At 45.3% G+C, this 15,341-nt stretch overlaps 1 protein-coding gene across 1 annotated transcript in view; it reads left to right on the plus strand.

Annotated features, from left to right (window-relative positions):
- The window catches only part of GLRA4 (glycine receptor, alpha 4), a gene marked incomplete at its 3' end in the record, with an annotated part of 33,126 nt that overhangs the window by 15,616 nt on the left and 2,169 nt on the right, over positions 1 to 15,341 (plus strand). Inside the window, exons 2-4 of the mRNA XM_010141981.1 lie at positions 43 to 173; positions 4,141 to 4,208; positions 12,845 to 13,068. Of these exons, the coding sequence (XP_010140283.1) occupies positions 43 to 173; positions 4,141 to 4,208; positions 12,845 to 13,068 (423 nt within the window). The remainder of the gene's footprint in view (positions 1 to 42; positions 174 to 4,140; positions 4,209 to 12,844; positions 13,069 to 15,341) is intronic.

Genomic DNA, 15,341 nt, shown 5'->3' on the forward strand with positions numbered 1-15,341 from the left:
TAGGGCACGTACACTAAACCCTCTTTCTTTCTACTCATGCAGCCTGGCAGCCTCTAAAGAAGCTGAAGCAGCAGCACGATCTGCCCCCAAGCCCATGTCTCCTTCCGATTTCTTGGATAAGTTGATGGGGCGAACTTCAGGATACGATGCCAGGATCAGGCCAAATTTTAAAGGTATGCAAAAACCCTGCTTTGCAGCATGGTTTTATTTTGGGACTGAAAACCGCATGCAAACCTTGTGAATGCCTCCCTAACTGTATATGGAACATGAACAATCTTTTTGTTCATACGAAATACATACGATAACGAGAGATTTGGCACACGGATCCCTTGTAGATGTCTGGAAAAGTACTCAACTTCACTCAGAATGGAAACAACTTTACATGCAGGGGAAAAAAGAAAACAAACTTTCAATATAGGGATCAGGGATCCTGCCAAACTCAGGAGTGACTGGCAGGGGGCTGAACATCTTACAGATTAGGAGAAAAACTTCAACTTCCCTTGCCCCTTAAGTCACCACCCACAGCACCTTCTAGTAGTGGGCAATGCCCCACCTTTACACTGACTGGAGCCAAGAGAAATCTCTCCCATCAGCTCCAGAGTCATTCAGCAAGATGCCGGTGGCAGCTCTGACCCATCCCTGTCCCCCAGAGCAAAGGGGCTTTGAAGCTACTGGCCAGCACAGCTGTATCACAACAGCTGCGTTTCACACCCAGTTTCCCCAGTTCACCCTATACACTGGCAGCCAAGCAGCATTGAAGCAGGCACTGGAAGAGGTAACAGAACCTCTTTGCTCCTCAAAACACCTTTTCTAACAAGGCTGTGGTTTGGGTTTGATTTTTTTTTTTTTGGTGAGTTTTTGCACTTGGTCTAGTGGGAGGTATCCCTGCCCATGGCAGGGGGGTTGGAACTAGATAACCTTTAAGGTCCCTTCCATCCCAAACTACTCCATGAATTTTTTTTCTTTTCTTTTTAACTGAGCTCACCTTTCCAGAGCTATTTGTCCTTGAATCACAGCAGAGATAAAGTGGGACCTGCCCCCTCACAGACACTGTCCAGCCCTCTTCAATATTCATTTCATTCACTACTTTGGTTTCCTTCTACCAATTCCTTCTCCCCAAGAGTCCCTGGCAATGCTGTTGCAAGACTCCCAGGACCTATTTATCATGGGGACAGCACCTGCCACCCAGCTTCAAACTGTAAGCTCTGTACTGGACTTTTAAACCCAAATACAGATGGGAAGGTCATGTCCTAGTAATCAACTAGGCAACAGAGAACAATGCTAGTTTTATCCAAATCACAAAGAGTTAAAAAACCACCCTGTAAACCTGCCTGCCACTAAGCTATGCACACACACAAAAGAAATTAAACTTTAATATTTAATGAAATGTATACATTATCTTCCTGCTGCAGGCAGCTGTATTGCATTTTTATTTGAGATAATTTAATTTCAGTTTTATTTCAATGAACAACACCTTCCCCACAGGGCAGTTTTGCTGGCTTAGCCTCCCACAAATAAATCAGGCTCCAATTTATACAGGAGGAATAGGAGGTGTTTTACAGAGCTTGGGGTTGTAGCTCTCAAAGCATGTCATTTAAATTAACTGCAGTAACTCATGAGGGCATTTTAATGGCTCAGATCTAAATGAAAATAATACCAAAGATCCGTATCTGATTGATTTTTTGGGAGGGGAAGATTAACAAAAAGAAGATTGCAGCTTTCCCATAAAAACAGTAAAGTCTGGACTTAGCTGTGGATTCACATTCTGAGAACAAGGAAGAAACATTTGGGCTTTGGTTTGAGTCGGAGGATGAAGACAGTGACTCAGGAGTTGAAGGCAGTGATGTGGGCCAGCGGACCTCTCACCCAGGCTGTACCTTTAACCCCGTGGCTGGAAAACTATGTTTCTTCACAGCTGCATCCCACTGCAAAATGAACGTTTCAGTGGCAGGCAGGGACATTTCCAGAGCCTCACACAAGCTGAAAAATCCCAGAGCCTGCAGAGCGCTCACAGCTCCCTTCAGACACTGTGCCTCGGAGAGCTGAGCTGCCCCAAGGGGAGGGTCTTCATGTGCACCGGGCCAACCCAGCTCCCCACCAGCACTGGATCAGGAAGAGGAGGGCCAAAATCTTCCATGCACGTCAGAGTCATGAGCACATGCAGTCATCCAGGAGATCAGCTCGCTATTTTTCTTGTGCTGTACCCATTGGGAAGGGAAAAATCTCATGCACATGGACCTTCTGTATGGTTCATGAGATGGAGCCAGAGCAGAGAACTATTGCTACTTATCTCAGCAGGAGCACCACAGAAGGGATGAAACAAGAACTAGAATCTGATCAGCTGGGTGTTTTCAGCTGCTGGATAAACTTCAAAGCCTTTTGGGTGAGAGGGGTTGTGAAAAGGGCAAAAAGCCCCAGACAACCATTTTATATCCGATATTTTAACCCATGCCTGTGTTTAACTGTCTGGAGAAGAGCTGCGCAGATTGAGCAGTATGTGAGCTGCTGCAGAGCTGGCAGATAGCTGTCTGGAGCTGGTTAGACAGCAGGCAGCTCAGATTGCCTGGGACTCGCACCAAGAAAACCCCAGCCAGAGAGAGTATTACTGCTACACGGCTGCAATTCTACTGCCCCAGAGGATAGGCACAAAGTTTCAGAAAAGGCTGAACTAGGGTAGGAGGAAAGGGAAATGAAGAGGAGCAAAGCAGGTTCCAGATGTTACTTAATAATCAGGAGATTCCATTAATTTGCACACAGGAGGAAGTTTGCACTGATTAGAGGCACAAGCCTCTTGTTCGAGCCATTCCTCCCCCCAGCATTTCATCTTGCAGCAATTGCCAGACTGCAGATGTGGCCTTGATGGGCAAGCGTCACTCCCCCAGCCAGGATGAGCCATCAGGCAGTGTTTGAAATGCAGACACCATCCTTGTCTCCATAAAAAAGTAATCTAAAAATCCACACCCACCACTGCCACAGATCTTATCTTCCCAGAAGCACTTGTCACAGGAACGATGTGAGATGAATTCCCCCAGTGTAAAGGGTTCCCAGGGCACTGTCCTCTGCTCTCTGCCTTGGCTGCCTTTCCCCACCACACACCGGGCAGTGTAGTAGCAGGTTCTTTGGGAGACCCCAGAGCAGAGCCCCTCTTTTGTTTCCCTCTCTCCCTGTTAAGGCTTTACAGAAATCCTCTCATATGTGTGCAAGCTACTGGTTTGCCAGACACCGGGTATGGCTCTGTCCCAAAATGTTCCCCAACACTTTGTGTCGTGCTGAACCACAGCTCTTGGCATCTTCCTTGGTGCAAATGCAACATTTCCATCTCAGATTTACTAGCAATATTGGGATCCACTTCTAGACATAACCGATACCTTTGGGCACCAGTATCACATGAGCAGGCTGATCCGCACGGCCTCTAACCACGTTTTCATGCCTTATTCCTCACTCTGCTCCTTGAGTAGCTTGTTAACTTTTCTAATATGAGCAGGCTAAGCTAAGTTTCAGTCTGAAAGCAAATAAAGCCCAGGAAGAGCCATGGCCCACAGTCTGGAAGAACATTCTCCTAAAGCAGGACAGCCAGCAAATTTCTGCTGCCAGAGCCCAGCTGTAAGCCTTAGCAGACACCACCATTATCCCACGGGGTTCTTGCTCCTTTACCCAGCCTGATCCCTACAGCATGCTCTGCTCACGGGCTCCACTGGGAGCTTATGGTCTTAGTTCAGAAACATGTAGAAGCTTTACATGAGCATTTTAAAATTACAGATCTCTAAACAAGAGGCCTTGCCAATAGCCTCTCAGCTCTTTTCTGGGATACGTGGCTATTGTGTTCAAGGCCAGCTTGCCACCCATACAGCAATGTTGGGATATCTAGAAAGCTGTCCTGCCTGGCTGTGGCCTGTTCCTTTTCATCAGAACAGTTCACAGATGAGATGTATAGGTACTCTTCCAAACATGCGAACAGAGGCAGAACAAGAGCATTGTCTGGTGCCAAACTGGCATCTAAGTCAGGTTGTCCAGACCTCATTTCCACACTCGTCCCTCAGCCACCCTGTTCCAACAACAGGTTTTAACAGTACAGAGTGGAAATACTTTGTCTTGTAAGCCCACGGTGAACTGCTGTTCCGATCTGTATTTGTCATGCAGGCCCACCAGTGAATGTCAGCTGCAACATTTTCATCAACAGCTTTGGTTCGATTGCAGAAACAACTATGGTAAGTAAAAAATAAGTCACAGCACAGCTAGCTGCTCAGCCTCATTGCACTCACAGAAAATTCAGCATCACCCTCCTCTTCAGTGTGACCAGAGGAAAGTATTGTGTCCATGTTGCCAAGTTTACCTGAGGTTTGAGTAAATCAATAGTCACACGCATGGTTGAAGATCTACCATCTTTCAGTCTACCATCTCCACAAAAAAAAAAAAAACTCTACAGGCAAACCATAAGGGTCAGAAAAGGGAACAGTCTTTTCTGAAGACTTGCCTGAGGCTTCAAGGTCAGAGACAGTTGCAAATACTTTGTGTTTAAGTGCATATAAATCCAGAAGTTTGAAATCAATACCTCAAGTGAAGGGAACTCCAATTCAGTCTGCACCAGATTTCAGATTCCCAAAGATTAAGAGAATCACTAGATGATTATTTTCTTGGAGATGTATTTCTGTTAGACAACGATTTTTAATAAAAAAAATCAAAACCAATATTTGCAAGTTAAGGCTCACTTCAGACAAAATTAGTGAGTGTGGCTAAAGCCTGTATCTAATTGGCAAGAAACTAGGAGCAGAGGATCACTAGAACAGGAGATAATTGCTCCATCTGAAAACTGTTAAAGATTGGTTGTGACATAATCAGTGAACAGCAAAGGAAAACTCTGGAGGTACAGTGCCTTACCTCTGTGCTAATTAAAGATAATCCAGCAATGTGGTGTTTAATTACTCTTTGGTAATTCTTTTTCTAGAAAAATGTTGAATGAAGAATGCAAGACTCCAGCTTCGGGTGTTCTGTGCATTCAGGCAGAATGTTATAGGCTTTACATATAGATCACACTCCTTGACTTGAACAAGTTACTTGTCATGCACACCACTGCCAGAGGAGATCATCAGCCGTCTGCCTGGGGTTAGGAGTCTCTTCTGGCACTGTACCATTCCTCTGAAAATGTTTGGGGTTGGGGGGAGTTAGGTTCCAGTAGTAGAAAATAAAAGCTGTTGCTCTGCCCAAGCACAAAGAAACACATTTCTTAGCCGGATCGCAGAATTTGTCAGAGTTCATAGGTAAGAAGTGTATTCATGGGTTGTATATAAAGTAAAAAAGAAAGAACTAGAACTGAAATATGCATCTGTTCCTAATATGCTGTTTTATTGGATAGCTCCTTTTGTTACAGGCAATAAACACTCTGTTCCTGCACAGTCTAGCAGAGGCAATCCAGAGTGCAAGGGAAAGGGACAGGTCCACAGGGGATCCCTGTGCAACATACAGGGCACACGCAGTGACATGTTTTTCGATACATCTGTCCTACGTTGTAAGATGCATTGGAGCAGTCACACAAAGACACCGCAGGATCCCTGTAAGCAGGGTGCTCCATAACATTAGCATGGAGTAGCATGAGAGAGAGAGAGAGATGCAGTTCACCTCCAAGACATGCTGCAGGGACTCGCTATCCTCTCCAGATGCCTCTCATTTCATAGTCTATCTTCCACAGAAAACATTCCCATGGGAACCCAAGAACACCCTCTGGGCGTATCACTTTGTCTAGAAATACCCAAGCCAGCTCTGACAAGCTAGTCCAGATGTCAGGCTGACACAGCAGTACACACAACCCAACTTAGCGCGCTTCTTTGGGGACAGCAATTCTGCTTGTATGTGTTGACGAGAACACAAGCAACACAGGTACTGAAGCATCTAAAAATGAGAACCCAGCAAGTTAGAGCAGTCTTAGGGATTTCCTAACTTTGAATTTACTCTGCAGAGAAGCCAGTCTCTCCTCACAGTCCGAGGAGGCACCAAGTCAAACAGGTAGTGTCGTCTCCCCACCAATTTCTGGGAGGGGAAAAAGGCCCAGTCACAAAGGGATTTTGAGACTGACCTGACTATGAATTCAAACCAATGATCAAATATCTGTGGGGAGAAAAAGCTTCAGTGGCAAAGAGGCAATTCAGTGTTTTACCATAAAGAAAGGAGTGCTCTACCATTGACCCTTGGGAGTGATGGTGGTAACGCTACCCCAGCTGCCTCACTGACCAAGAGAGATTGGTTTTTATGGGTTTAAAGAAATTACGGTTTAAACCTCAATCATTAGACACCCTAAGCTGGCCAGGTTCAGGTTCCAAGTACCAAATGATCTTAAATTTTCTTACTATTGCACTACTACCTGCAGGAGAAGTGACACAGGTTTTTATGAATATCACACATGAAATTAGAGGTGCCTTTAGAATACCTTCATAGTGGGGATATTAGTTCCTGCAGAAGACACCACTGCTGCCATTTAAGTTCACACCTCTAGAATCTCACAAATCAGCATAAATCATGAAGTCACCATGCAGAGGATTAGAGATTGAAGGGGAATTCTCACAGTTTGAGGCATCGTGGAAGGTAGAGGAAGAGGAGTAAATACAGGAAAATAGAACAAAACAGGCATCTGATGCAGCCTCTTGGATCTACACACCTCCTCAGAAGCGAGGATAATGAGTTGGGGCCAGGAGGAGGCACAGACTCCCCAGAGTGGGCGAACGGCTGATATCTGCCCCACAGAGATTCAAGATAAACAAGGTGATAAATGGACACCTGAAAAGTGCTGCAAGCATAGAGGGAATTAAAAAGTCATCCACCCAACCGAACTCCCCGAAGCAGAGCTGACTTTGAGCAAGGGAAGTAAACTCCTCTAAGAATCCTGCAGAGCTGGAGACCCAACATAAAAGCCTCCAGTGGTGCACATAATTGATTGGACATTTATGTTAGCTCGTAGCTCATAGCTTATATCTGTCAACCTCACTTGCAATCAGCCCTAAGGACAGGGGAACCTGCAAATGGGAACACATCCTTGTGGACCCAGCAAGGGCTTGGAGGGGAAAGATACCATCAACTACAACAGCCAGGCAAGCGCAGACAGCCTCCTCCCGTCCTAAAGCATTACTGCAATAGGGCACCCAGCAGCAATCGATTTCAGAAGGCAAATGCAAGAGGCATCCACTCTATTTGCTTATTTTTATTAAAGACCACACAACTCCCCCCCACAAGCTGTTTAATCCCCTTTTGCTCTTTGAAAGCATAAACACCTTCTCCCCAGCTATACCAGACTAGGAAACCTATAGCAAAGCTGCAGCTTCTCCATTCAAAATGGAACAGAAGTCAAGCACCATGGGAACAGGGTCTTGGTTTTAAGTGAATAAATCGCACCAGCTTCGGCTTTTCTCTGTAGCATGAAACAAGTGGTAGGATTATCTGAGCATTTCATCTAATAAGTTTCCTGCTATAACAGCAACTTGGAATTCAGTGATGCCCTTGATCTCTCTTCCAATGGAAGCTGCAGTTTCACGGCTCTCACTGACTTAGGCTGTTTGGAGCACTTTGCATACAGTGAAGGTACAGAGAGAAGAAGGAAAGGTTTTTTAATATCATCACCTAGAGCTGCCAGGAGCTGGGCTCACTGTTTGAGATGACCCTGCCCAGCCCCATGTGTTAAAAAGGACCAACATGCAGCAAACATGAGAGTGTAGACAAAATAAAACCACAAAACAGGAAGCACAAGCTCCCCTGAATACAGCATATATATGCAAATTTATTTTTGCTGCTTTCGTGCTATAGCTATTCCATCTGAAAAGAGCAAGCCAAATGTGACCTTCCAGTCAACTCCAACACAGCCACCATTGGTCTCCCAGTATCTCCTAAGGACAGGAGGAGCTGGAGGCTGCAACTGTCCGAATGTAAAGAGTCATTTGGAGGCACCTGTATACAAGATTTCCATGAGATAACAAACCACCCTGCAAATCAGACGAAGCAATTCAGCCTCACAGGCCACAGCGCAGCAGAGCGCAAATGTGACTGCTTAAGCGTACAGGTCACACATTTAATGCTGGGCCCAGTCACCCCAAAGTCAGCAAAAGATAGACGTTATCAACACACAAAGCCTGTAGCAAAGGCTGGGTTTTGAGCTCAATTTTCTGTAGTCAGTCATTCTTTAAACCAACAATCAGTCCTGCAGAGATGATAAGCACACCACAAGTCACACAACACAAAATGAGAAGGTTTTCACAGCATCTCACAGTCTGATGCAGTTTCAATATTAGACCTGCAGTGCTTTGGCTGGCTGTGTGGCTGGAGTTTTATATTTGCACCGCACAGAGAAGCAAAGGGAAAGAAAAAAAAAAAAGGAAGCCATAAAATAGAACTATGCAACTCACACACACAAAAAACCCCCCTACTAAATTCCTAAACTTGAAATTCAGGATGTTGGCTACAGGCCACTCCTCAGCAGCTCCATCATTGGCCCAGAAAAATCTGCCCTCCTTTTGTAGAAGGACCCAGAAAAACAATTCTGCTTTGGGTTCCAGCACAACCCCCCCACACACACCCAGTAAGCACCAGCGTACCGCTCCCACCCTTTACTACACGCATGCCTACCTTCCTCACGCAAGAGATGTCCTCCTCAACAGCACCTCCAGCACAACTACAGCTACGCAACTACAGCTCCCCTGCTGTGGTTTTCACACCGGGCTTCAGATTGGCTGATTGGCTACAGCTGTGGCAAGCTAACAGGTGCCTTATTAACCCTTCCAAGATCTGCTCCTGGTGTGGTTTTTTGGTTTTTTGGTTTTTTGTTGGGTTTTGGGGGATTTGTTTGGTTTGCTTTGGTTTTGGTTTTTTTTTTTTTTTTTTTGCTATCAGCTTGTTGCAGTGCGAACAGCCTTAACAATGTTTGTTCATTCCCTTTCTAGAGCATGAGCTCAATGCTAACAAAGCCCCTTGTGCTCTGCTACCCAGGTGGGGCAACTGAATCTCCTCCTGAGGGAGTTCAATCTATCTCTACCCTGTTTTTTCCATCAGCAAAATGTAAATTTTTCAAAGTGAAATCTCTCACCAAAGCTGTCCAGCGCAGAGGCTGGTCTGACAGAACCCCTGAGTCAGGAGCCGGGACCTGTTGAGTTTCCTGACAGCCTCCATTCCTTCTTCACAGCACTAACTCCAGCCTGCCACTGTTTCATCAGCTCAGTCTGCGTCAGATGCCAGGACTGTGGTATCTTGGGAAGAAAAAGTCTCAAATGATCTTCTGTTTCCTTGTCTCCTTGTGAGGTCACTAAGCAGAATTTCATTTCAACATAATCAAATTGAGCTACTTTGATCACTTCAGTTATTTTCTTCCTGCCCTGTGTCATTTCCCCCTTGGGACTAAAATGCCTTTGCACCAAATTGCAAATCTCCTGAATTCTTCACAACACAGAGCTGCTGCTCTCCATTCCCAAGCCAGCCAGAGCAGCAGACTGCACAAGATAATCAATGCTTGGATGTGATTGGCACTCAGATGAGGAGCTCAAGTGATCAGGATATGGAGAAAGGGTTTTTTTTTTCTGAGATTGCAGACCCAGTGAAACCTTTTTTTTTTCTTGAAAGTTCACGTCAGGAATTGGTCCATTCTGCCTGTCATTTAGGATCAATTGTGGACTTCTTGGTGATGCTAATTAAGATGTCATCCAGCAGCACTCAGGAGAAACACTGTGTATCTCCAGGTAGCCAATGAACAAGTATTGTTCAGCTCATTGCCTCTCAGCTTGACTGTAATGCCTAGGTATGAAGCTTTCAACACACAGGATCCTTGAGCTGGTACAGAATACCGCAACCCTTATGTCAGCCTATGTCACAGCCCCAGACATACCCCATTTGCTCTCCAGGCCTTCTGCTGGCTCCTCCGGCAGTCTCATGTCCAGTTAGTGGTCACAGCACTTGTTTTTCATTTGTGTTCAAATAAGTCTGGACACTAGAAACTTAAATAGCTGCTCAGCCCCTTCAAGACTACGGTGCAATGCAACTGCCTGTTGCAGGGCATCTGGGGGGAAACAACCATCCCCAGCAGCCAGGGTAGGACTATGGAATAAACCCACTAAACCCACTAAAGGAAAACCTTCCTGAACACGCACACACATATACAGAGACAGGTAAAATACTAATGCCATAAAATGGCAAAGGCAGAGAATCGCATTCAGTGCCTGTATTATACTTCTTTGTCCTTGCCTTTTTTATATCACAACATAAATGTTCAGGTGTCTACAGTAAAAAAAAAACAACAAAAAAACCCACTTCCAAGACAGAGCACAGAGTAGCACACACCAGAGTTACTCACCACATTGCTGGACATCCCTGGATGGAGGTAGTGCAGTCTCTCACAGCACACATCTACGACACGCACCTGAACTGTTCCCATGTAGGACATGAGTACAGCACACTTGGTCTCTGGAGATGGATTAGGAAGAGCCTTCTTACAGCCATTTGCTGTGAGAAGTTGGTTTTCATTTGGCCCACAAGCGTGACATTAAGATCCTTCATCATGGTGACGAAGACTACGGCAGTCATTCGGTCTATGGCCTCTTGTCCCTGCTGTGGTGGCAATGTAAACCACACTGTACCTCCCTTCTCACCCTCTCCTTTCCTTTTGGCAAGTTTTGGAAGTGAAGCAGTGACTTCAGCGATAAAGCTTATCCACAGCAACACAGGCCGTTGTCGAGAGATTGGATCTATTTCCTTCCCCTTCCAGCACTCCATCAGGCTGAGAACACTTCTGGGCAGCTACCACTGAAGTTTCTTCCAAACACGAGTTTAATTTGTGTTGTACATGACATAAGCCCCCAGCTGGAGCTGACCTGAGAGCATCCAGCTTATTTGTAGCTGAATAAGCAAAACAACCTTTTGCTTTCTACCTATTAGGTCAGTGACATTGATTTCCCCTGACTGCAGTGGCTGCAGATCTTTAGACGCAGAAAAGGGAGAATTGAAAGTACACAAGGTGTTGGGGGAGCTGCTTCATGCCATGGGAAGTGGAGGTTCAGAGCTGCTTTTCTTTTTCAGGTTTGTGTGATTAGCTAGTCCTGTGCTAAGGTCCTCGTTCCAAGCTGTCCACAGCTATTCACATTTTCTCAAGACACATTATGCAGGGCCGACAGAGATGAATAATTAAGTCAGAGGGATGCACTAGGACTTGCGAAGGTGACATTCGGAATATCAGCAGAAGGAGAGAGTGTTGCAACATTTTTTTCATGTTCAGAAGTCTTCTCCTTTTAGCATCAAGTCTTTGGTCCATTTGCTGTTGTCATAATCATTATGTCATTAGCAGCTTCTGTGCTCCAAGGATGCAGATGACACTAAGTGGCCTGAAACAGATTCTAGTCCATGGGCTTGGCTATGGACTGCCTCATCCGAAACACAAGGCATCCAATACTCAGTTGTCTCCCAATCCTCCACAGTGACCGGACTCCACAAGAGTCATGTCCTCCTAGAAAAGAGGCTGTAGGTTGATGGTCTGGTGAGCATTTGAGGCAACAACATCAGAAAGACTCTTCTCTATATGAACCTTTCAACTCCAGAGTTTGGTGTTCTCCAGATGGAAAGAACAGACCTGATGGCAAAGTCAGGGAGATCCCCTCGGTGGTGCCAAATAGTCTCACTAAAAGAAAGGTCCTAGTGCCTGCCGCAGGTATTAGATACCAGCAAACACGTCAGACACCCTCCATTAACTGTCTCTTAATGTAAGTCTTCCAATACATTAGAATTAGAAAGACACCAAAGAAAACCTTAATCACGATAGCAGCTGTTCATTTGGGCCAGAGCAGTGAAATTGGTTCATTATATGCTGCTCTTCAAACGCAGTCTGCCCCTATACCTAAAAAATGTTAATTAAATTATGGACATGGAGGTTTTATCCCTCTCTTGATAGCTGGCACATCCTTCCCCCATTTCAATTTGTTGGCTTACTTCCTTACATGAAAGAGAGCAGAAAAGGGGCATGCACATCTCCCTGGGAAGCTATTGATCAGATGGGGAGAACAGAAACTGCCTTTAATTGTCCGGGAGAGTGTCTTAGCTTGACCGTAGCAGCCAGCCTTGGCCTGGAGAACTCGGCAGAGCTGTAAGACTCACGGTTACAAGGCAGGTATCACTTTGCGTAGTGCTGGGGGACTAGCTTCAGTTAAAGATGGCCATCCTATAAAATCTGTAGCATTTATGGCACTTTGACATCAGCGGGGGGAACCCAGAAAACTCACTTAGGATTAGGACAGCAGATTTCATGCACATCCCTCTCATGTCCACATACTCACATCAAGAGTAAATGGTCCTGTCAGTTCATCTGAGCTACCCTTGTATTAGTGGGCACCCAGGGAATACCCCTTCCATGGACTGCCTGTCTTGCTGTGCCTCTTCTTTTCTCAAGTCTGGAGGAACCACAGATAATCGCGGTGCAGGATGGTTCAACACCAAAAGGAAGCTGGATTTGATGTCCTTTCCCCCTTAATCCTCTGCAACAGTTGTCTTGCTGACACCAGACATTACGACCTCCACAACAGAACATCGCATCTCTAGCCCTGGCGTTCAGACTAGAGGTCTGGACTCTTCACACACAGATGATGATTGCTGTGATGGAGAGATACGAGGATAGGCAGCTGCTCATGCTATGAGATAGCTGTAAGCTACAGAGCTAAAAATAACAACAGTTCCTGGACAAATAATGCCAAGAAGGCTTGCCATAGCGCGAGAATGTAGGCTAGACATGGTTTGGTTTTGAGGATGATTTTAGTACGTGCTCCTCATTTATCAGCACTTTCAGCCTGCTCTGAGCACTAACTGTGTTTCTGTGCTCCCTGCTTGCACCGTGCAGGATTACAGGGTGAACATCTTCCTGCGACAGCAATGGAATGACCCACGGCTGGCATACAACGAATACCCTGACGACTCCCTGGACCTGGATCCCTCCATGCTGGACTCCATCTGGAAGCCTGACTTGTTCTTCGCTAATGAGAAAGGGGCCCATTTTCATGAGATTACCACAGACAACAAGCTTCTGAGGATCTCCAGAAACGGCAACGTCCTCTACAGCATCAGGTGAGATGATGACTTAGTGGGAAAAGCTCCACCAAGGTAGGGGCAGGCAAAACTAAACTCGCAGTTCAAGCCTAAAATGAGAAAGTGAAGACTTTGAACATGCCATTGGATAAGAGAAATTAAGGGATTTTTAAAGTGCGAGATGATACAGTTGGCTCTTTGGAGAAGGGAGAGAAAAAACTTGAGTGAAAAAAAGTCTGGGAAATGCCTCCTTCCATCAGTAGTTGAATCCGTGCTGGAGCAGAAGGATGTCGGTACTTCAGCCACATGGTCACACTCGCTGCTGCTTCTACAACAGGTAGAAAAGTAATAACCAGGAAGGTGTTAGCCAAAGCATTTTGAGGCAGAGGGTTGGTCTAGGAAGGAATCTAGCTCATTTCTACCTTTCTCAGTCTCAGGATTTCTGCTCCTCATTAGATTCCTTAACATCCGTAATTAAAAATTTCTTGAGATGTTATACTAGCACAAGCCTAAAACCAGCTGTACTACATGAAAGCTAGCAGAAACCCATGAAAACCATGTTTTGAAAGCTGCAGCATTTCCTGACAAAAAGTTACAGGAAACTGCTCAGTAGAGCTCCATAGTTTTGTCTCAGCATAACTCTTCCCATTATCCCTTCGTCATTAGATCCAAGAATCCATCAGCGAAGCTGAACTAATTGCACTGAATTTCCCAGAGGAAATTAATCCAATCCCCCACCTTCCCATCCACTCTTTATTTTAAAACAATGAAATTAAGGTCAAACTTCATGAGCTTAAAGAGGAAAAGTTTAACTCTATTTTGAAGACTTTTTCACCTCACGTATAATGTAAATCTGCCTAAGGTATGTACAACTCACCTCATATTGCAGCTCCCAGAGGCAGCCATGGGGAAGAAAAAGCAGCATGGAGCCATAAAACAAGTCAGAAAATAAGCTTAATACTGCAATGTAGACAGCCTCCATCGAACATCGAGGTGGTTCCAGCCCAAAGACCAGTTCCCTGATGGCCAAAACAGTACGAGAATTGCCAAGCACGTTGGCTGAACAGGGAAACCTCGCATTTCTGCATTTCTAAAACCAGGCAGGGAGTAAAACTGCCACCAGCAATTCGGCAGCTAGCGTGGCACAGAGTCCTGTTCCAGGTGGGTTTGCAGGAGGGGACACAGAGGGGGAATACTGGGTCACCCCAGCCCTGGGGCTGCTCTGCAAAACAGAGCAATGACTCAGCAGGGGTCATGGAGCAACGTGACTGAGCTGATCACCGTTTTCAGAGGAAAAACTTCTACTGGTTAAAAAAAAATAACTTTCCCATCTCCCCAATTCAAGAAGAAAATATAGGGGTTTTTTTAAGTACATTTTCCTGTGAAACCCAAAAACAAAGAGGACATTCATAATGGAAGAGCACAACGTAAACGCAATTTCCCAGAGGAGAAATAATCTTTTCCTTTTAAAAAAATAGTTTCCATCTAAAATATTCTGCCATTTTCTAACCAGCTTTTTTCTACTACTGGTTGCAATAGCCAACCTCTAGTCCAGGCACTTAAAAGAAGGTGGAGTTTGTCCCCGGGACCCAGGACTCAGCATGCACAGCACTGACTTTGCCCAAAACCATCCCTGAGGATTTCACTCTCTGAACCCTTCCTATCACGCACTTGTGCCAGCATGTGCTGAGCATCTCATGCCCTAGTCGTAGAAAACAAAGTGGCCAAAGACTAGTGCTGACTCTCTTCTGCTGAGGTGTTTGCTGAGACACAGACAATGCTGCTGCTTTCATAAAAAGGAAACTTGAAGAGGTCAATTCTTCCTACTGTCACAACATCTTCTGTCTCAACACGCCTCTAAACTCAAGCAGAGAATTTCTTTCAACTAAAGGATTTAAGTTTAACTATCTTTCCCTCCTGCTAAGTTTCTTGTAGGTCTGATGATAGAAAAATTCAATTCCTGTTCCCCAGGAACTTCTGCTATTTCTACATCGAGGCAGATAAAAAACCTAAACCATCCAGGGAGCAGCTTTTTGAGCATTATCAAACCAAATAACACAAGTCTAGCTACCTGAATCAAACCATTTAATATCAGCTGGTTGAACCAAACAAACATTTTGAACATAGATTACGGTATAGGGCGGCACAGCAATATACCACAGAGAATGCAGCCTGCACCTCGTGGAACGTGGCTTTTGAGAGACACGAGTGGAGGTCTCATCACGGTATAGGGCGGCACAGCAACATACCACAGAGAATGCAGCCTGCACCTCATGGAACATGGCTTTTGAGAGACACGAGTGGAGGTCTCA

The sequence above is a fragment of the Buceros rhinoceros genome, unplaced genomic scaffold (genome assembly GCF_000710305.1).
Source record: "Buceros rhinoceros silvestris isolate BGI_N320 unplaced genomic scaffold, ASM71030v1 scaffold18288, whole genome shotgun sequence".
NCBI classification, from domain to species: domain Eukaryota; kingdom Metazoa; phylum Chordata; class Aves; order Bucerotiformes; family Bucerotidae; genus Buceros; species Buceros rhinoceros.